Raw genomic sequence first — 20,475 nt, forward strand, 5'->3', positions numbered from 1 at the left:
GCAAAAATAATAAGCCATTATTTAGAGGGCTATGACGATAGATTACGATAAGGACATTATTGTTGCAGCCCACAGTCAGCATTGCAAGAGTTCGTTCGTTCGTTTCAGCCGAATTACTTCCCGGTAGTCCCCGCAATCTCGTGCGATTGAAGGAGTAAGTAAGGCTAATAAACTGTTAAGTATTCCCTGGAAACGTAGAATGCGTCAACAGAGAGTTATCAATAACTCAAGATAAAATCACACTATAAATACCGCTTGAGTATCTGTCCACAGTCATGTTAAGATTAATATTGTAAGAATGAGGAGCTTTGCGTTTGTTTTGTTATTGGTCGCAGTTGCTTTGTCAGAGATGCAGCCTGAAAGCAGTAAGGATTTTTTTTATTATACTTCTTTCTCTAATATCACTGAATCTTCATTTAGGTATAGTGAACTTTTATATCTTTTAACGTGGGTAAAGGAGACGTGATTAAAAATTAATAATGAAATAATTAGGAGTTATCTACCTAATTATTTAAAGTAGCTCCAATTAATTAACACCGGTTTTATGTATAAATTCACTAATTTTTAAACTTTTTTGTCATAATTAAATAAGTATTTTATTCATTTTTTTTTTCAATTCAATTACACAGTTATAGGTAAAAAGTTAAAAACACGCTAGTGACTTACGCGCACAATGACCGCCTTTGCTTTTCCACGATATTATCTGCCACCTAGTGCCAAATAGGTATATTTAAATTCAGTAGGGCTTTAACAGTATTTTAATTGTTTTGTTCTCTACCAACAGGGTCCTATGCAATGTCAGGCATAATACCAGTGCCCTGTAATTTCAACCAGTGTATGGCCACCTGCAGGAGGAACGGTTTCAGCGGCGGCTACTGTAACTTGTTGGGATGCCAATGTATTAGATGAAGATTTATTGAATGTACCTACTGTATTCTTATCAAAGTTCATTACTTAAGAAATAACATTTTGTTGTATATATGTATAGGATAATTTTGCATACTAGATTGTGTTATTTAAAATTATAAAATACATTAAACCATAGACAATCCATCTACAAAAAAAAGAGAAAAAGACAATAAAAACTACATTTCATCAAAATATACTCGTACTTATTTACCGCTATAAAGGAACATTTTGGTAATAATGCATTAATAATACCTATCGTATGTAAGTAAGAAAGGTTCAAAATAATCACACTGGTTCAACTGTAACTTACTTATATAGTAAACACAATAAAGACTTGATTTATTTAAACCATAAATTATACCTTAACTTACAATTGTTATACTTAAAACTATTTTTAGAATTTTCCAATGTTTCGTAATGTATAACCAGATAGAAAGTACGAAGGAACAGTGGTGGGTACGATAATCTTGTTAAGTTTGCTAGTGTCAATAACCTTCCTACTGCCAGTTCCGTAGTGGTAGGCCTGCACGACGAGCTTGGAGCAGTAGCTGGTGTTCACGACCGCGGTGTTGGTGGTGATCTTGTAAGTGATGTGGACGTTCTTCGTGTTGCCACCTTTTGAGTTAAAGTACCTTCGAGTAGCCCACGACGCCGCTTCCTTGGCGGCAGCGTTGTTACGACACCGGTACACGTTCGTCCACCCTGCCTTGAAGACCTCATACCAAGCGCTCTTGCTAATCCGTCTATTATTGCTTGTGATGCCGTTCTGCCAGCCTTTGCCTCCCGGCATCTCCACCACCCAGTTGTCAGTGGTCATGATGGCGGCATGGCCGACAAGACCTCCGATTCCGTTCCCCGTTATCAAGATATCGCCTGTCCTTACAGTATTGAGGAATTTCTGCTTGTTATTTGACCTGGTGACATTTGATTTCTTCTCCAAAAGAGACTCTTGGGTATCTGGCAAGATGCCGAAATTATTCATGATAAGCCACTCCTCATAATCAATCTGGTCGTCGTACAACGAGAGGTATTCTTTGTAAAGATCTTTGAAGACATTTTGGTCGTCATGCTCAAACGCTTCCAAAGGATACTTTTCAGGGTTGATTATTCCCAAGTCGATGCCAATCTGGTATACTTCGTTGGTCGGCGAGCTAGGTGGCTGGCTATTATCACCTGAAATATTTAAAAACACTCAATAACTTGATTTTTCCATTGGTTATCACAAAACTTTATGTCGCTAATAAATCTATTAGTTACGGTCACCTTTTATAGAAGGTAGTAGACGCAATCGATAAAAAATTGAGTCAACTTCTGTAACTACAACTAAAAATGTTTAAATACAATTTATATTAATAGTATGTCAACTTGTCCAGCAGTGGACGTCATTTGGCTGAAAAGAAAGAAAGAAAGAAAGAAAGTATGTCAACTCACTTTTAAGGTCCAAATTAATTCCATTTGCATGTGCAAAATTTGAACTTAGGAAGAAAATAACCACGAATATAGGAGTCTTCATCGTAACGTTTTTTATTTTTATGTTTCGTTTTGCAGTCTTGCACTTCAGTGATGTCGAAGGTGAAATTGTTTCAATTTATACTTTAACAATTAGGTCACAGATGATAAAACTAATTTAGATCTGATACTGATCTGATCGGACAAAAAATAGGGGATGCCCTGTTATTAGTAGCACTAATCGTTTGACCTTCAAACTTATTACTTTGAAAAGGTCATCATTATATTGTACCTAATATGAGTAATATGAAACGTGAAAGTCAAATCAAACATTTTATCATGTAAGTATTCATACATTTTATTGATATTTTTAACATTAAAGCTATAGAGTACGAGGCAAGTAAACATTAAAAATATTTTTAGAATTTCCCCATATTCCTCAATTTATACGGAGAAACAAAGTAAGACGGGATCAACGTCGGGACGATTACCCGGCGAACAGACACATCATCGTTTATGACCTTTTTACTTCCGGTGCCGAAGTAGTACGCCTGAATCACGAGCTTCGAGCAGTAACTGGGGTTTATCTTCCATATATTAGTGTCGATTTTATAGGTTATGTGAATTGTTTTAGTAGCGCCTCCAGAGGGGTTGTAATACTTGTGGTCGGCCCACCTGGCCGCTTCCCGGGCTACGTTGGCATTGGGCACGCGGTAGACAGTGGTCCAGTCAGTCGCGTGGATGTCGAACCACTTGTGCTTGCTCAGCTGCCGGTTGTTGCTCGGAGTGCCGCTCGGCCCGCCCTTCATCTCCAACACGATGTTGTCCGTAGTCATGATGGCCGCGTGGCCCACAATACCCCCTATTCCGCGTCCTGACACCAATATGTCTCCCCTCCGAACAGTATTCACGAACCGCCGCTTATTGTCTGCCGTGCTGCGCTTCGTAATTTTCCTCTCGAACAATGACTCTTTCGTGTCGGCCAGAATGCCGAAATTGTTCATTACAATCCACTCGCTGTAATTAATCGGCTCACTGTAATTGAGTGAGATGTACTCATCATACAAATCCTTAAAGACGTTGTTTTCGTCTCTCTCGAAAGCTTCAAGAGAATATTTTTCAGGGCTGATTATACCTAAATCGACGCCAGTTTTGTACAGTTGGGTAGTAAAATGATTTGAAGATTCTCCATCCTCGCCTGAAATCAGAAAATACATTATTGTAGTAAGTAGTGATAATCTACAAAAGGTAATTAATCGTGACAATAAAAATAAGATAAGAGTGAGACAACCCTTATCTGACCTGAACTGCACCAATGTAAATATTACCACGAAATAAATGCTGCAGAAAAATTAAATAGGTTTAGAATAGGTATGGTGACTTTAAGATACCTAAGATGCCTTGTTGGGACGACTTAAAAATAGAAATACGAATTTTTAATGGACATAAACATAAAAACTTACCGATATCATTGCACCTTACAAAATTGATGCTGACCAGTAATAACAATACAAGCTGTACTGTCTCCATAATTGTTAGCTCTATGTGGCATCAAGAACTTCTCTTGATTTTATATTCTACACATTTCATAATGCAAATAATGATATCAAACGTCTTAGTAATAGATTAGCGAGAAAAAGGTAAGTCCTGGTTAATTTTTCTGTTATCAGCCACTTGCTGCATTTCATCGTAATAATTATCCTTATTACAGTTTACGCTATTGTACGTTAAGAAATCCTTCGTTGTGTTACTTATGTCAAGCACGTTTTTAGGTTCCAGCAATGGTTCCTGCGTGACAACCATAACACCAAAATTATTCATTACAATCCTCTCTTCATAGTCAATTGGGTGATCGTTCAATGAAACATATTTTTTGTACAGATCTTTATAGACACTATCGTCTCTCTCAAACGTTTTCAACGAGTATTTCTCAGGATTGATTATTCCCTTGTCGACGCCCATCTGGTACAATCTGCTGGTAACCTCGTTCGATAAATGTATCATTTTCTTCTGGAATCATCAAAATATTTGGATTAAGTTTATGTTCATATCGTATTTAATTAAATTTTGTTATTTAGCAAAAAATTCCTCAATATATTGTAGTAGTAACATTAGTAGTTATATTACTGCCCCAAGCAAATCCTACACAAAGTAAAAATGTTATCACTATTCGTTCGTTCGTTTCAGCCGAAAGACGTCCACTGCTGGACAAAGGCCTCCCCCGAGGATTTTCACGAAGACCACTGTATTGTTTTGTTTTAGTAAATAATATAGAATATGATGATGCCAAATTGATCAGTCTTTTTATTTTGTTTAAAAACGAGGATAATAAGATAAGAAATGTGCAATCTTTTAGATTTATTTATGCTCTAAAATCCTAAATAAAAACGAATCATCAATCAATTAAACACGAATTCGATTCTTTTATTGTCATATTTTTTTAAATTTAGTTATTGATCACAATCTTCCCCGAAGAGTGCAATTTCGATCTACGATAATACAATTATCTATTCCTTTTGTACATGGCACCAAAAAAGTTAATTGAAACACCAAAACTTTAGTAGCAATAATGTAACTTGTTAGTCAATTAAATGTAACAACACTACATGTTAGGGTGTCCTTTTGTTCGACCCTTTATAAACTGGCCCGGGCAGTTTAATTACATCAACGAGGCATGACGGCAGGACTTCAGGTGTTAAGGTTGAAAGGTGAGTATGTACTAGAGCTAGAACTTGTAACAGAACAATTAGCTGTTCTTTAATGTTATTATTAACCTATTACGAACCAAACATGACACATTTTGCCTGTATTATACCAATTGCAAGAACGTTACATTACATAGAAAGTCTCTAGTCTATACTCACCCTAAAGCGCAAATTAATTACAAGGCCGCCTACATGGACCAAATTTTTCATACAAATTACACCTTTGTACAGTATACAGTATACTACCCGCTGAATCGGTATCCTGTGGTCAGTCTCTCACAAGAGAAGTATAGGTACTACATGTCCTTGTAGGAATTAAAACTCATTATATAACCGTTATATCGTTTAATAAATTATTTTTATGATTTAAAAAATAATAAGAACAAAGTTTTACACCCCGTGTCAGAAAATTTATTTTCACTTTGCATGCTGTTTGTTTAAGAATGTGTGTTTTACGAGTGAGCTTAACTGAACGTGTCTCGACGTCATCAAAGTATGACTCGTATGACACTTTATATGCACACTCACGCTTTTGATTGAACCCTTAATGCATGTGGCTGTTATCTTGTTATAAGTGGTCCTAAACTTTAAAATTGTTTTACAAGCAAGTGCAACCGCTGCTCGGTACTCGTACCTATGCAAACGTTTGCGTAGAGAACGTTCTGAAAGTGCCTAGACGCGGTAACTAACCTCAGCTTTGATATAGGAGCTAAATACTTAATCAGGGTGTCCACATTCTGGAAAGTCAGGGAAAGTCAGGGAAAAGTCAGGGAAGCTCATAGCAGTCAGGGAAAGTCAGTGAAATAGAGGGGTCACCTGGAAAGTCAGGGAAACATTGAGATTTTGTCTATCAAAACACTGTTTGTCTCCCGAAATTTCCCAGTGATTGTAAAATGAGGGATTTAATTAATTTATGCTCTAGAAAGACCTTTGATCTTGACTATCGAAGCATTTTTTTTTCAGGTTTGGAGTGATCTACATTATGACTTTGTTTTTAGTCATAATTATATTACTCCTTTTTAGTTTTTTATCTCATGAAGTGGATTGATCTAAATTATGACATAATTTTGTTCATAATTAGATTACTTTCATATAGTTTTTTTTTTTTCAGGATTAGAGTGATCTATGTTATGATTTTTTTTGTCATAACTAGATTATGTTTTAATAGTTGTATTTTTTTGTCTCAGTAAAATGATATATTTTCTATTGTCGATGTGAAAGTGCAACTTATAACTTATGTTTATTTATATATTTTTTTTATAATTATTTATTGATTTGATTATTGAGTGCAGACTAGTGAGCAGTTCACTGTGAGTGCTATTAATACAGGGTGGAAACGATAAGTGATCTCATTCGATTATTTCTAAACTACACAAGATATCGAAAAACTGCTTACTGATCTTGAAAGTGCTTCACGAGCTCTTTCAAACGATATCAGTAATAGGTTACAGAATTAACTGGATCTATCCGAATAGTCAACGTGTCCCAAAATTCAAGGATAAGCCGCACAGTGGCCCCGATTTAATAAAACATGGACATTGATGTTAAAGGCACGAAAATGTTTTTGATGGTTACTGCTATGATAACTAATAAGGCAAAAAAAAAATACAATCCTACGACGTCTATTTCGTAGTAAAAAAAAAANTAAATTTAAATGGGACCACCCTTGAGGTATTACCTATACGCCGAAAAAAGATTTGTTCAAATCGGTTCATAATTGGCGGAGTTATCGCGTAACAAACAAAGAAAAAAAAAACCATACGGGTCGAATTGAGAACCTCCTCCTTTTTTTTGAAGTCGGTTGAAAAATAATAAGAGCAAAGTTTTACACCCCGTGTCAGAAAATTTATTTTCACTTTGCATGCTGTTTGTTTAAGAATGTGTGTTTTACGAGTGAGCTTAACTGAACGTGTCTCGACGTCATCAAAGTATGACTCGTATGACACTTTATATGCACACTCACGCTTTTGATTGAACCCTTAATGCATGTGGCTGTTATCTTGTTATTAGTGGTGCTAAACTTTAAAATTGTTTTACAAGCAAGTGCAACCGCTGTTCGGTACTCGTACCTATGCAAACGTTTGCGTAGAGAACGTTCTGAAAGTGCCTAGACGCGGTAACTAACCTCAGCTTTGATATAGGAGCTAAATAATTAATTACCTCTCCCTAACATCAAAATAATTAGTTGAACAGTTATTAAGATTCTTGGATTTATAATGGCTTCACGAGGTCTCTGTAGCTACTGCGCTAATCACTGAGGAGTCGCCCATCAAAGGAAAATTCGGGAATTCATGTCCGTGTCATATTAGTTGAAAGCTTTTGTATTTTTCTGCTAAAACAATACCAAACTACCAATAACTTTAGGACGACAGTCTAATGGTCTTAAACGAGCTGCTATTGCAACCTTAATCAACACCAGGAGAGTATCATTAACCCCCAGTAAAAACCAACAACTGCGTAACTACGTTACATATTATCCCGTAGTAATCCGTTCTTTTGCCGCTAAGTAAATTAACTAGAACGATATAAATATTCCGCCCGTAGAAAGGCCGAAGTTCCGAACTGAAAGTGAGGGAGATGTGTGCTAACAACTAAGTTGTTTTCGCCCCGAATTGGATCCTGAATTAGATACTTGGCTATTTACGTGTTAGGTGATTAAGGCGATCGTTGATATTCAAGGAGCGATCCGGCAGGGAATGCTCTAAATAAGTCCGGTAGGCTGAACCTTTGATTTGGTTATTCAATCCTCTTTTGTGTTAGCGTAATGAGGGCTATCGTTTTAGCGCTCACCAGTTGGCGCCACTGTAGAGTAATGTCCTGTCACTTGCTAGTAGCGAAGACAGTGGCGCCGGCTGGTGAGCGCGAAAGTGGTAGGAGGACTATCGCATTTGCGCTCATCAAGATGGCGCCACTGTAGAGTATGGTCCTGTCAATCGCCAGGGGTGCCAACTGTTAAGTATAAAAACGATAGTCCTCATTGACCAAAGCAAATCGGGGTGTGACTTGTTTTGAATCAATCGGTCATCACCATCAGGTTAGTCCCTACAGCAGGAGCACGACATCTCAATTTACCAGAAGCTAAAGGAGGATTTGGCGTACCTACACTCGAAAACGATCATGAGTACTTCCCCTAAATAAATATTTAGGCTGGGTTGCACCATCTTAATTTAACTTTGACAAACGTCAAAAATCTGTCAAACTCCATACAAAAAACACCGGTTATCGTCAAAGTTACGGTCAAAGTTAGGTGGTGCAACTCAGCCTAAACAGTTTCTAGATAATTATGACTGTCCATGCCACACCCCAGCGAGAGTGGAGTTAACCACACAAGTAAATCTTTACCATTTATATTTCGCACGTTAATTTTAGGCATTTACGAGTATAATTTCTAATTTATAATCTAAATATTGAAACTAATACCTAGTTCGGTCATGAAATTAAAGCAAATTGTTACTTGTGATGGCTGTTCTTATCAGTTCGTTAGGTATAACTGAGCACAATAAGGCTAGATAACGAGCTGTAATCTAGATATTGTGCATTAGTGCCCGGTCAATGCCCTAGTTTCAGCTTGGCCTCATGTACAGACGACAGCACTTCAAGGTAAACACTAATAATAACATCTATGTAGTGGTAATAGACTCTATATTGCAACAAAATTATTAGTCTAAAGTGCAGTGGTCTGTATACATATTTATGTATAAGGGATTCCCACACTGCTCTACTATTCAGGTATCCTAATTATATTAAGCACTAGCGGCCGCCCGCGACTTCGTACGCGTGGATCCCATATTACCCCCTTATGGGTGTAGTTTCGTAAAATCCTTTCTTAGCGGATGCCTACGTCATAACATCTATCTGCATGCCAAATTTCAGCCCGATCCATCCAGTGGTTTAGACTGCGCGTTGATATATCACTATGTCAGTCAGTCAGTCACCTTTGGGTTAAATATATTTATATTCTGTTCTACCATACAAATTAGTTTAATATTTATAAAATAGACCATAATTAAGCCAAAAGTAGAGACAATGACGTCATACTTTGTTTGTCATTTCCAAATTAACATTATAATTTCCTGGTCAATTTATTAACACCACCTTAACAAGTGATTAGGGTATTTACAAACAATGCAATACAAGTAATCATAATACCTACATTATTAAATTTAAATTATCCTTTATGACAAATGGTGCTAATTATACCTTCCGACCTACTAAGTATTGAGGGAATCCCAGTCTGCTTACTCAGCACTGGCCGAGTGCCTTCAATAACTCGTAGATAACACGTATTATTATCTGTCTCGTCTGAGATATGTAATTCGCAGTTAATTAAATAGCACTTCATTAAAGTCATTAGACCTTGCTACTACCACACCATTAGTCACAATAGACAACACTGATATCATAATCTGAGACTGCGATAAAGAAAAATAAAAAACACATTCGGGACAAACATTTCTGTGACATTTAGGCTGGGTTACACCATCTTACTTTAACTTTGACGAACGTCAAAAATCTGACAAACTCCATACAAAAACACAAAGGCAAAGGTTATTATTAGTTACGGTCAAAGTTAGGTGGTGGAACTCAGATTTAGTATTATGACCTTCCCATCGAATTTACGTATACCTAGTCACAACCATAGGTGCAATTCCATGGTAAGATCATAATTAAATGGTTAACTGAGAGGTTTAAATACATAAATAAAACTACTATTCTCTAAATTAGGTGACTTAAAAAAATAACACTGTCAGACATCAATTTCAATGTAACATCAACATTTAGGAACTACATTCGTCTACTTGCTGAAAAGGGCGTTAATGGGCACAGAATAAAGCGCAAGCGTGACAAGACGCCTGCCAGCGTACTGAGAATTGTTACTTAATTCAATGTGTTTTCATTCTCTGCAAAAGCCTCATATACGTAACAAAGAGAGCAAGCCACAACAAAAAGTTAACTGAAACAGTACATAAATATCGCAGAGCTGCCTTTTCCAATGAAATTCTCTTCATTATAATAATTATCTTTAATTTCATTTCATAGTGATAATTACTTGTTACACATAAATTTAATGCACGGCGCGGCTTTATTTCAAAAGTAACATGTCGACGACTTGCTATGACTTTTGACAAACAACATGTCAAAAGTTGACGACTCATATCATACATTTTAGTCCTTCCCTTCTTTGTAAATGTTTGATAAGAACGTACTAGATAAATATAACTTGAATTAAATTATTAATATTAATTTCCTAGTCTAAATTTAGATTTAGAGGTCGGTGGTCAATTTTAAAATATTCAAATGCAACGATTTTATTTAGGTAAGTATTTGTCTACGTTTCAAACCGCAGGTTAGCTACGTGGTATACGATGTACTCTACGAAGTCAGTTATGATACTGTAGCCACTAATGTACTGTGGTTTAAAGTGGCAGCTCTGAGCGGCGTCCTTAGCTAAATTAATGCGGTCGACATCCTAGTTTCCCTATTTTGTTGTTGTGAACCACTCTTGCACAATTTTGTAGAATAGTTTAGCGTTTTGATAATACGCTGCACTAGAGCTTGAATAGGAAGATCAATTATGTATAAACTCAAGTGCATAGCGCACTCATCCCTATAGTATAATATCTACTCTACACTAATATATTAAAGAGGAAAGATTTAATTATTTGTTTGTTTGTATTAGATAGGCGAAACCTAATTGACCGATATGAAAAAATCTTTCACTATTAGATTCCTACATTATTTCTGATGAACTTAGGCGGTACGGAGCTCGCCAGGTCAGCTAGTTTTTAATATAGAAATGAATAATATTATTAATTATTCATCGTAGATAATTATAAGCTATATTAAAAACTAGCGGCCGCCCGCGACTTCGTACGCGTGGACCTCGTTTTACTCCATTAAGGGTGGAGTTTCGTAAAATCCGCTCTTAGCATCTATAGCGNGTTTTCCTCTTTATAATATTAGTGTAGACATACATGTTTAACTCATAAACAATATTATGAATATAGAATTCATATTTATATGTGCCTTTATAAACTTCTATTAAAATGACAACTAGACTGCATCCCACTTAACACCAGGTGCGATTGTGGTCAAATACCTGCCTTGTTATGCATAAAAAAATAGATTAAGATAGCAGGAAGACGGAAAAACTGCAGGTAATCAAAATGTATACCTTCTGCATAAGCGTTGCAAGAAAGAATCCGCATTATTACCTAGTTTGTTTTCTTGGCCGCGACTGCGCAGCTTTATTCAAAACGAGCTTAGCGAAGCATAACATTATGCATAATAAGATATAGAGTATGAAAGAGCAAGGGAGATGGTATGAAGCAGTGTTTCATAAACTAGGGTAGTGTCATCAATCTCACCAATGATGCTAAAGGATTATTAGAGACATTACTTACCACTAAAATTGTATAAATAAAATGCAAAGAAATAGGTAAACAATGCTCTTTTTGCAAAGATTTTTTACCAATATAGTTAAGTCAGCATGAGCAGATAAAGATTTTTGTTATTGAAGGTAGAGATAAAATATAATGTAGCCATTTAGAATTTAGGCATTCATTTATTTGACTTTGACCACTACACTAATCAACAAAACCACAATTTCCAGTATCCGCCACATTCCCGTACCTTTAATAAATTAACTAATTATGTTAACTATTTGAACTGTATTGCCTTTGCAGTTAATTGAATGTAATTATTCTTCTTTGGTTTTGCCGGTCTAAGTAATTGATGTAACACTAAGGCTGGGTTGTACCATCTTACTTTGACTTTAAAAAAACGTCAAAAATCTGTCAAACTCCATACAAAATACACCGGTTACGGTCAAAATTACGTGGTGCAACTCAGCCTTAAAATACTAATTTTTACATAAAACATTTTTAAAAAGATTTTCAATGAGTTAATCAACCAAATCATGAAGTTTCAAAATATGTAGAGTTTTAGCAGATTTTCGCTACCATAATGTGAGTTGTGACCCATTTGAGAGTCAAACGCATGATCACCAAGTTTAGGATTCTCTAGCTACTAGACTAAAGTTTAGGAGAAATACACAATCAGCACGTTGATTCGCCTGGAGCGTATGACAATGTATGTACGCCAAAGTTCCGCTGACCGTAGCAGAGAACCACAGGCCACTGCATTAGCTATGCTGATGTGATGTTCTGTTTGTTAACTCTGATACCGAGAAACACCCACTATATTTTCATATATTTTTCAAAGTAGACGAGTTTCGTGGAAGTCTATAAATATAGCTTCGATTGTACTACCAACGAAATTTATTTCCTTATCCTTCATTCATCTATTTCAATTAATTGTTATTTTATTACTGTAGTCCCTCTAGCATTACGGAAATCACTTTCGTTTCCAAGAAGAAAATGTAATCATTGAGTTTGCGTCGATGAACTGGGTTTACTACTTAAGCTTTTATCAATGTTTCACTTATATCCTATCAGGTACATCAACGGCCTTTCTTTTTATACACGGAGAATATTCTTGGGAAAATAATTTAATCGTGATATAAAATAGAAGTTTTACTTCTACTACCAGAATTGACTTTTGTGAAAAGTAATAATTCTCTTTAATCTTTTATACCTCCCAATGATGTAGGTAGTCTCGAAGAAAAAATTACTAGCAGTAATTATCTATTAGCTTGGTTTTAACGTTTAATACGAGTATTAAAGAAGATAAACCTTCCCACTTACTGACAGAAGACTAACAACTGTTGAAATAGGAGACGAGACAGGGGACCGTATATTCAGTCCCCAGGTAATCGCTGATGCACCGTTAATTTATAGTCAAATTAACTCCCGTGCCGAGACGGCGCATGAGGCGAATCAAACGGTGTGTTTGCTGCAAGGTAATTGTGTTGGTATATGCAAATTATTAACGCACAGTAAATGGGTGGTAATGGAGATATTAGCGTAAACACTTAAGAGCTGTTACCCGCTCCAAAGTTGGTGGACCTTATGAAGTGAACGTTAAACTCAATTTTGTATAAACTAATTTCGGCAACAATGTGCGTTCGGTGTTCCCGTTTATGGTTTGTTGACTGTTTTTGTAAAGCAACTTAGCAAGTTTTGAGTTGATTTCAAAACATTAGACTTAAATGGGTAATTAACNTTCAAATTGGTTTATAATCGGCGGAGATATTGCGTATAAAAAAGTTCATCCCCAATTTTCCACCCTTGGGGGTTGTTTTTTTATTATTAAATTTAAATGGGACCACCCTTGAGGTATTACCTATACGCCGAAAAATAATTTGTTCAAATCGGTTCATAATTGGCGGAGTTATCGCGTAACAAACATAGAAAAAAAAAAAAAAAAACATACGGGTCGAATTGAGAACCTCCTCCTTTTTTTGAAGTCGGTTGAAAAGAGTTGTGTTTGTAAGTTAAAAGTTATTTTTACAATTAATAAAATTACATCTAGCTTACTATCAAAATAGGAAACTATTGAAAAATAGAAAAATATAGGTAAATTCAGGAATCCCTATTACTATTCTACACAACCTTTAAAATTGTGTTATACTGTAACTGCAATGTGACCAGCAGGGTAGAATGAAAGCAACTTAAATAATGTTCACGAACTTTATTAAGGCGAAGTTTTAAAAGCCTAACGCGACGGCTCGTGGTCTTGGCGGGAAGACATCAAACACACTTCAACTTTAACTCTTGGAAATAGGGTCGTAAACGCTTTAATACTTCGCATCTCGCTGTACAATGGCGGTAATAGTTGCACCAACTCCACCGGCTAAAGCAGTATTAAAACTTATAATAAATTAATACTCAACTTCACCGACTCAAAAACGAGACGCACGTTAATGCTCAGCTGTTGTTTGTTACAAAACTGTACGCTCATAATGCTCATAAAACGAAATTACCGACTCGCTAAGAAGACAGTTTAGAAGTAATAAAGTCATAGTAACTGATGCAATAAAACACACTTTAATGGGTATACTTAAAATTATACAGCGTGTTCATTTACAATTCAGCTGAGCTGATCTACTCATATGCGAAACATTATAATTTTTTCAGTTTGGATTACCTAATTTTTATTATAAAATCATCAAGCACATTAGATATAGGTAATTGTACAGTCGCGGAATGAAAAGGTTCGTCACCTTAGTGTCGGTTTTCGCTTGCACTAGGTACTGTCAGAGTCAAACCTGCCAACATAACAGTTCAAGAAGCAGTGCTGCTAACATTTAAATAAATATGACGTTTGCTAACGAATAAGTTTTTGCTTGTTTATTTTTCTATCCCATCAGTGCAATGCAATGATGACATTGACCAATTGACAATAGTTTTTTTTATTTAAAAGAAATAATAATGGCAGGTTGAACCAAAAATAAGGTTTTAGTTTATCAATCATAATCTTCTGAAGATAAATCGTCAAACAACTTTGATCTGAATAATTTTGAACTTTACTGACGAACAGTTAAAGATTATTTTCTCTAACTCGAGATTATTCTGTAACATAGTTTCAAAAGGTAATATGTGCTCGCGATTCGTTGAAGGAATCAATTTGAAAACTGACGAACCTTTTCATTCCGTGACTGTACCTGAGTGTTGTCAACCAAACCCAGTACAGATAACATTATCACACACAACTCACTAACAGAGAAATTAATAGTACGACTACTACTATACAACTTATATTATCAATTAGCTTCTTAGGCATATTATCTTTAATGTATATGTATAATTAATATTTACTAAAAGTTTTATACAGGGATGGAAAAATCTAAAGTCTTGTTTGTTTTTCTTGAAAATTTCGTACGACCATCCTTTATTTCTTGACGGAAACTATTCACAAATAATTTCTAAAACTAAGTTAAAAATATGACTCAAAACAGCTCATGAAAATTGTCTCTACTAATATCGTCTGGTGGTCTCTAATCCACTATTTACCTTAGAATTATACCGAGAGCAGCTAGTTTTCGCCAACTTGTTTGTTAAAACTCTATAATCATAAAATAAATAGGTAATAAATAAGATGTTCCTTGCTGTCACGTGCCCCGGTCAGTCCGGCAATGGCAGACGCCCCGTACGCAAGCGCCGGCGCTGCGCCCACGCAGATGGCACGCCTCGTCGCAGTCGTACGCGCAAGGGTGGCTCGCTCTAATCGCCGCCTGGGATTCTGGAACAAAAGATACGGTATTCAATTTATTAATTCATTGGGTAATTGTAATTATATGTAATATGGGTAAGCCTCCCACTAGGTGGACCGACGATCTGGTGAAGGTCGCGGGCGGCGCAGGACCGGTCTTTGTGGAAAACCTTGGGGGTGGCCTTTGTCCAGCAGTAGACGTCTTTCGGCTGAAACGAACGAACGAACCAACAGTTAACTAACTGCGTCGTCTTATTTACATCGAAATAAATATCTATGGCGGACACACAAGCAGCCTAGTGCGACGTCGCTAGGACGTGCGATACGGCGAAACCTTTACCGCAACGAATCGTTTGCTTTGGCTCTATTAAGTAATTCTAAAACACAACTTCATTAAAATTAAAATTCAAAATTCAAAATTCATTTATTTTTGCAAATAGGCTTTAAAAAAGCGCTTTTACACGTCCCAATATTAACCCTACCACTGCTACACCCAACATTAAAAGAAACACTTCATTCTTTCGGGACTAATCCCACCTCTCTTTCCCACCACTGCAACTCCTGTATAACCAGGATCTAAGATTTGGCAATGGTAAATCCAACCAGTGAAGGTTGAGTAAGTAGTCCTCTCTTCAATGTAGTCCTGAAAACTGAGTTAATTTTTGACTGTGATTTATTTTTGAGCGACAAAATCAAGTGAATAAGAAACATTTTGCTGAATTATGAGCTGATTAGTGATTATAATACCAATATCTTATATTATCTGTGCCAATATAGAGCGGAGAGCAAAGTGTGAAGCGTATAAGTCAATAAATTATTAATAACTTTAAAATATTTTCGTTTGATTGATGTGTGAATGATGAAAATTCTCACGACAGATCACACGTAAGACACACTTTTGAACAATATTATAAAATCTTACGTGTAATTGTAAATATTAATTCCGAATCTTCGACGGTTCCATCGCAAACCTTGATTGTTGTTAAAAACAATCACAATTACGTTCCATTATCGTTTTATAATTAAAACTTTAAGGATAATGTTTCCCTTCTAATGAGAAGTAGTTAGTATTTACTCTGAGGTCACTGGAGTGCATGTTAAAGCGTAAGTATCGGGCCTGGGAGATCCCCGCGTACGATCAGACCTAACGGCACTTTCCAACTGCTGAGCCGGCTGCATACTTTGTTATCATAGAAATCGTTCTATGATAGAGATAGAGTCGCTCTTATTACAACCATATAAGGCACATCGGTGCCTTATATGGTTGTAATAAGAGCGACTCTACGAAAAATGTATTGCTGTGCTATCATCGCAATATTACTTGTAATGATGCGGTATCGCGGCGTTTGCGGATAAACCACAACTCGATTGAATAATTAAATATAAATAATTGCATGATAGTTAATATTTAAAACTAATTGCTCTGACATCTATAGAAAAAACTAAGTTTGTTTTTAGTTTGCCACACGTTACGCACCTCCTGTTAGAGTCGTTTGTGTTTTCTTTGAACATTTCCATTCAAAATAAGAGATAAATAAGGAACGGAAATTTCGCATGATGCATAAGCGCCTATATGAGAGTAGTTTTTTTGTCGGCCGTTTGGTGTAGTGGTTCAGAACGGACCACTATGCCGAGAGGTCCCGGGTTCGATTTCCGGCCGGGCAGAAATTGAAATGATAAATTTTAATTTCTGTGACGGGTCTGAGTGTTATGTCATATGTATGTATTTACAAAAAAAAGTATTCAAGTATGTTTATATCCGTTGTCTAGTACCCATAGTACAAGCTTGGCTTAATTTGGGACTAGAGGCGCAGTGTAAAATGTCCAAGGATATTTATTATTGATTATTATTATTCATTAATGGATATAATATGTAGATCCTATCTATCTTACACTCGTAAATAGCTCCGTACATATCTCTATAAATAGCTTCGAAGCTGACCCCCGATATTGCAGTGCGATAATAATATTATACCTACTTACATACGGGAAGAAATCATGTCCATTAAATACATAAATGAGTATCTGTCTGCGTAATAAAATATTGACTCAACTTACTTTTATACCGTAATATAAGTAGACACTAGGAAAGCAATGAATTAAAATTGCAAATTCTTATCGTCTAATTTGTAATGTACCTACCTAGTTACATATCAAACAAAAAACAACACTAGGTTTTGACATTTGACTATGGTTTAAAACTCAACGCTGATCTATAGAAACAACTGCAAAGACCAAAAGTAAGAAAGTCAATAAATAATACTTAGGTACCTCATATTTGAATATTTTATGTAATAAATATTTCACTCTATTGTTAATATGAAAATAATCAACTCAGAAGTAAAGTGCTGAAAACTGAAAATGGTGGTTACATTCAGTTGAACAATTGGTAAGATTAAAATTTACATAGCTACATCTTTCTTTCAACTAGGTAGAGCACATTAATGTTAGATTAAGTTATCGTATGTACGTTATTAATTATGCTATAAACTAGGCCGATAAAGTAATTTTAGAGATACAAACGTTGTTTGTAACTTATCACTGCTTTTTATACAGGTAAGCCAAAATAAATGTAAAATAACTACCAATCTCATTTACCTTGAACGCCAATCTGCATCAGCACTGCGATAAACAAGAACACACAAAAGAAATTAAAACGCATTGTTTTTCACCGCGTGGATTTTTCACTCACTATATTTTCAAAGTTTAAACACTGAGTTTATTTAACCGCACGCAAATATTTAACGTTCTGTCAATATTTAGGTAGAGCTGACCACGATATCGGCGATTTAACAATCGTCGAGTGGATTAAATATAACAAACAATTAAAACGCAGCGATTGGCACCAGCGCTCCCTCGTGTGAGTCGTAAGAAACAGATGAGAGATGCGGAAATTATCAGCCTTATAAATTAACTCGCCAATTTTTCTGAGTTAACGCTTGAATCATTGTTGCAGACCCCGGAAAATCCCGTGTTAACGATCGCTCAGTGTGGTCGATTCATTGGATTTTACGGAGCTAACACCTGTACAAATCAAAATTGAAAAGAAAATCCATGAAATTAAATTCTTACACATCAAAATATTATTGGAAAAGGAAAGGAAGAGAAAAACTAATTTACCTAATTCAGCATTTAACTACAAATTTTGACCAAGTATGTTTGTTAATTTAGACATAAAAGTACGTAAAGTAATTAAGTACTGCTACGATTTATTAATTAACTGACAAAGATAATGTTAACGCTGCATTAGTGGAACAGCCTACTTCACGTGATGAATAAGAATGTTGTCAGTTCTGGATTCATAAAACTTTCATCATTATAGCGTCTACTGCTGGACATAGGCCTACCAAAATACTTACTCGCCATTCTACCTTGAACGCTTGTTGCATCCAGCTTGTGACTTTTCGTACCTAGCTGTAGGGCGTCCTACACTACGCTTGCCGAGTTGCTGAGTGTAGGAGCAAACTGGGCGACACGCGACAGCGACAGCTCAGCAACTGCGGCCGACAATCTAAATAAATATATCTCAAAGGTGACTGACTGACTCGCATAGTGATCTATCAACGCACAGCCCAAACCACTGGACGGATCGGGCTGAAATTTGGCTTGCAGGTAGATATTATTATGACGTAGGCATTCGCTAAGAAAGGATTTTACGAAACTGGGTGAAGTTTTTGAAGGGGAATTTGTTGAAGGGGGTAAAACGAGATCCACGCGTACGAAGTCGCGGGCGGCCGCTAGTTTCAATATATTTTGTTCGAAGCTTCGTGCACTTGTCTTCGTCTAGAATAAGTGTCTAGTCGCCGAGCTATCGCTGTCGCGTGTCGCCCAGTGTGCGCCTACACTTAGTTAACTGTGAATCAGTACCTAATCAACTCCAAAGGACTGCATGCCGTCAAACGCATATTGCATATCACTAGATAAGTACTATCTCATGTAAAAAGTTAACGGGAACACATATTTACACTGCTAATCTACTTGATTTCAAGTTTTTGTTATATTTATAATTTGAGATAATGACAAGGTAAATAACATCGCGAAATATATAGAACATATTTTATTGCCACAAAATACATTAGTTACCTACACGTTAATATTACTAATATTTACTAGTGGTAAACAAGTGTGGTGTACTTAGGGAATGCAAAACTTATTAATTACAAATAACCTAATCCTTTTTTTTGACTGGCGACGGCTATTTTTGGGATAGTTTCAGACCTACGTTCTATATGTTTTTAACTTTATGTAGGTACTTCTTTGCGAATCGAACCATGGTCGAAAGAGTCCAACTCTAAACATAGGATACCTCCCATTGTTTTTGCTAGAGGACAATCTTAATAATATTTTATTATGAATATTATAGCCGGGAATCGCAAATGTCGGGGTTTGATCTGATTGCCAAACCACTTGTTTTCAAGTTGTTGTTTGTAATCTATTTTAAACAACATTGCGAAAATTTCACAGGAAAATTATTGATTCATATAACATACGAGTACATACTTTTTATCACTTATCAAATAATAACTAGTAAACAGGTATGAGTCCTTAATTGAAAAATAATTATTAGGGTTGAAATATTGTAACTCGCGTTCATCCTAATTTTAAAAAAAAACTTCTATTCTTCTTTCTATTCTACATACAATAAATGAAAACAAAATAAAACATTTATTTTCAGACAAAGCAGTCCATTATTTGGTTAGTAACAATTTGATCTTAGAGACTATGTTAGTAGAGTTAATAGCAATGTTCTTAGAAGTATGTTAGTAGTACAATACCTAATTTACATTTTGCTTATCTCGAGAACAAATATTGTTTTTGTATTGGATATCCCATGTATCAAGGAAGGCTATTATTACTGTGCCGGCACGCTACGACCAATAAGAGCAGAGCATCAATGAAAAATGTTGCAAAAACTGTATTCAAACGATTTTCACGCGTACGAAGTCGCGGGCACAGCTAGTTTATTAATACTTCCGAAAGAGTAATCAGTTAATACTAATTGAGAAATGAAATAATTCTCCCCTAAATTATAAAGGTTTTCTTGGGTTGATCTTAATAATAAAATCGACAAATCGAGATTTTTTTTAATAAGTAAAAAAAATTCGTATTTTTTCGAAAGTACCAAGTTGCATCTAATATTATTATGACACATTAAGATTAAGTAGCATTTTCTCACAATCATAAATAAAGCATTTTCTTATTTTCCTGTTTCGATTTCATACTTCGACAGAAATGGCAGCCCTGGCATGCGGGCTAGATACAAAAGCCCGCGCTCTGAATCATCCTTTGCACCGGGTGA

The 20,475-nt window shown here is 35.8% G+C and overlaps 3 protein-coding genes across 3 annotated transcripts; 1 reads left to right on the plus strand and 2 right to left on the minus strand.

The window, feature by feature from the left end:
- The first annotated feature begins 251 nt into the window (after window positions 1-251).
- LOC114366349 (uncharacterized) lies at window positions 252-1,057 on the plus strand. The gene is made up of 2 exons (XM_028323209.1): window positions 252-365; window positions 785-1,057. The coding sequence occupies exons 1-2, from the start codon at window positions 299-301 to the stop codon at window positions 907-909; spliced, it is 192 nt and encodes a 63-aa protein (XP_028179010.1). The 5' UTR covers window positions 252-298; the 3' UTR covers window positions 910-1,057.
- Window positions 1,058-1,260: 203 nt separating this feature from the next.
- LOC114366347 (uncharacterized 30.3 kDa protein-like) lies at window positions 1,261-2,485 on the minus strand. The gene is made up of 2 exons (XM_028323207.1): window positions 2,341-2,485; window positions 1,261-2,082 (listed from the first exon to the last, which is right to left on the minus strand). Exons 1-2 carry the CDS (start codon window positions 2,420-2,422, stop codon window positions 1,304-1,306), a joined length of 861 nt encoding a protein of 286 aa, XP_028179008.1. The 5' UTR covers window positions 2,423-2,485; the 3' UTR covers window positions 1,261-1,303.
- Window positions 2,486-2,695: 210 nt separating this feature from the next.
- LOC114366348 (uncharacterized 30.3 kDa protein-like) lies at window positions 2,696-3,984 on the minus strand. Its single transcript, XM_028323208.1, has 2 exons — window positions 3,822-3,984; window positions 2,696-3,556 (listed from the first exon to the last, which is right to left on the minus strand). Exons 1-2 carry the CDS (start codon window positions 3,886-3,888, stop codon window positions 2,778-2,780), a joined length of 846 nt encoding a protein of 281 aa, XP_028179009.1. The 5' UTR covers window positions 3,889-3,984; the 3' UTR covers window positions 2,696-2,777.
- Window positions 3,985-20,475: the final 16,491 nt, after the last annotated feature.

Source organism: Ostrinia furnacalis, unplaced genomic scaffold, assembly GCF_004193835.3.
Source record: "Ostrinia furnacalis isolate ACB-3 unplaced genomic scaffold, ASM419383v2 OfSCF0626, whole genome shotgun sequence".
Taxonomy (NCBI): domain Eukaryota; kingdom Metazoa; phylum Arthropoda; class Insecta; order Lepidoptera; family Crambidae; genus Ostrinia; species Ostrinia furnacalis.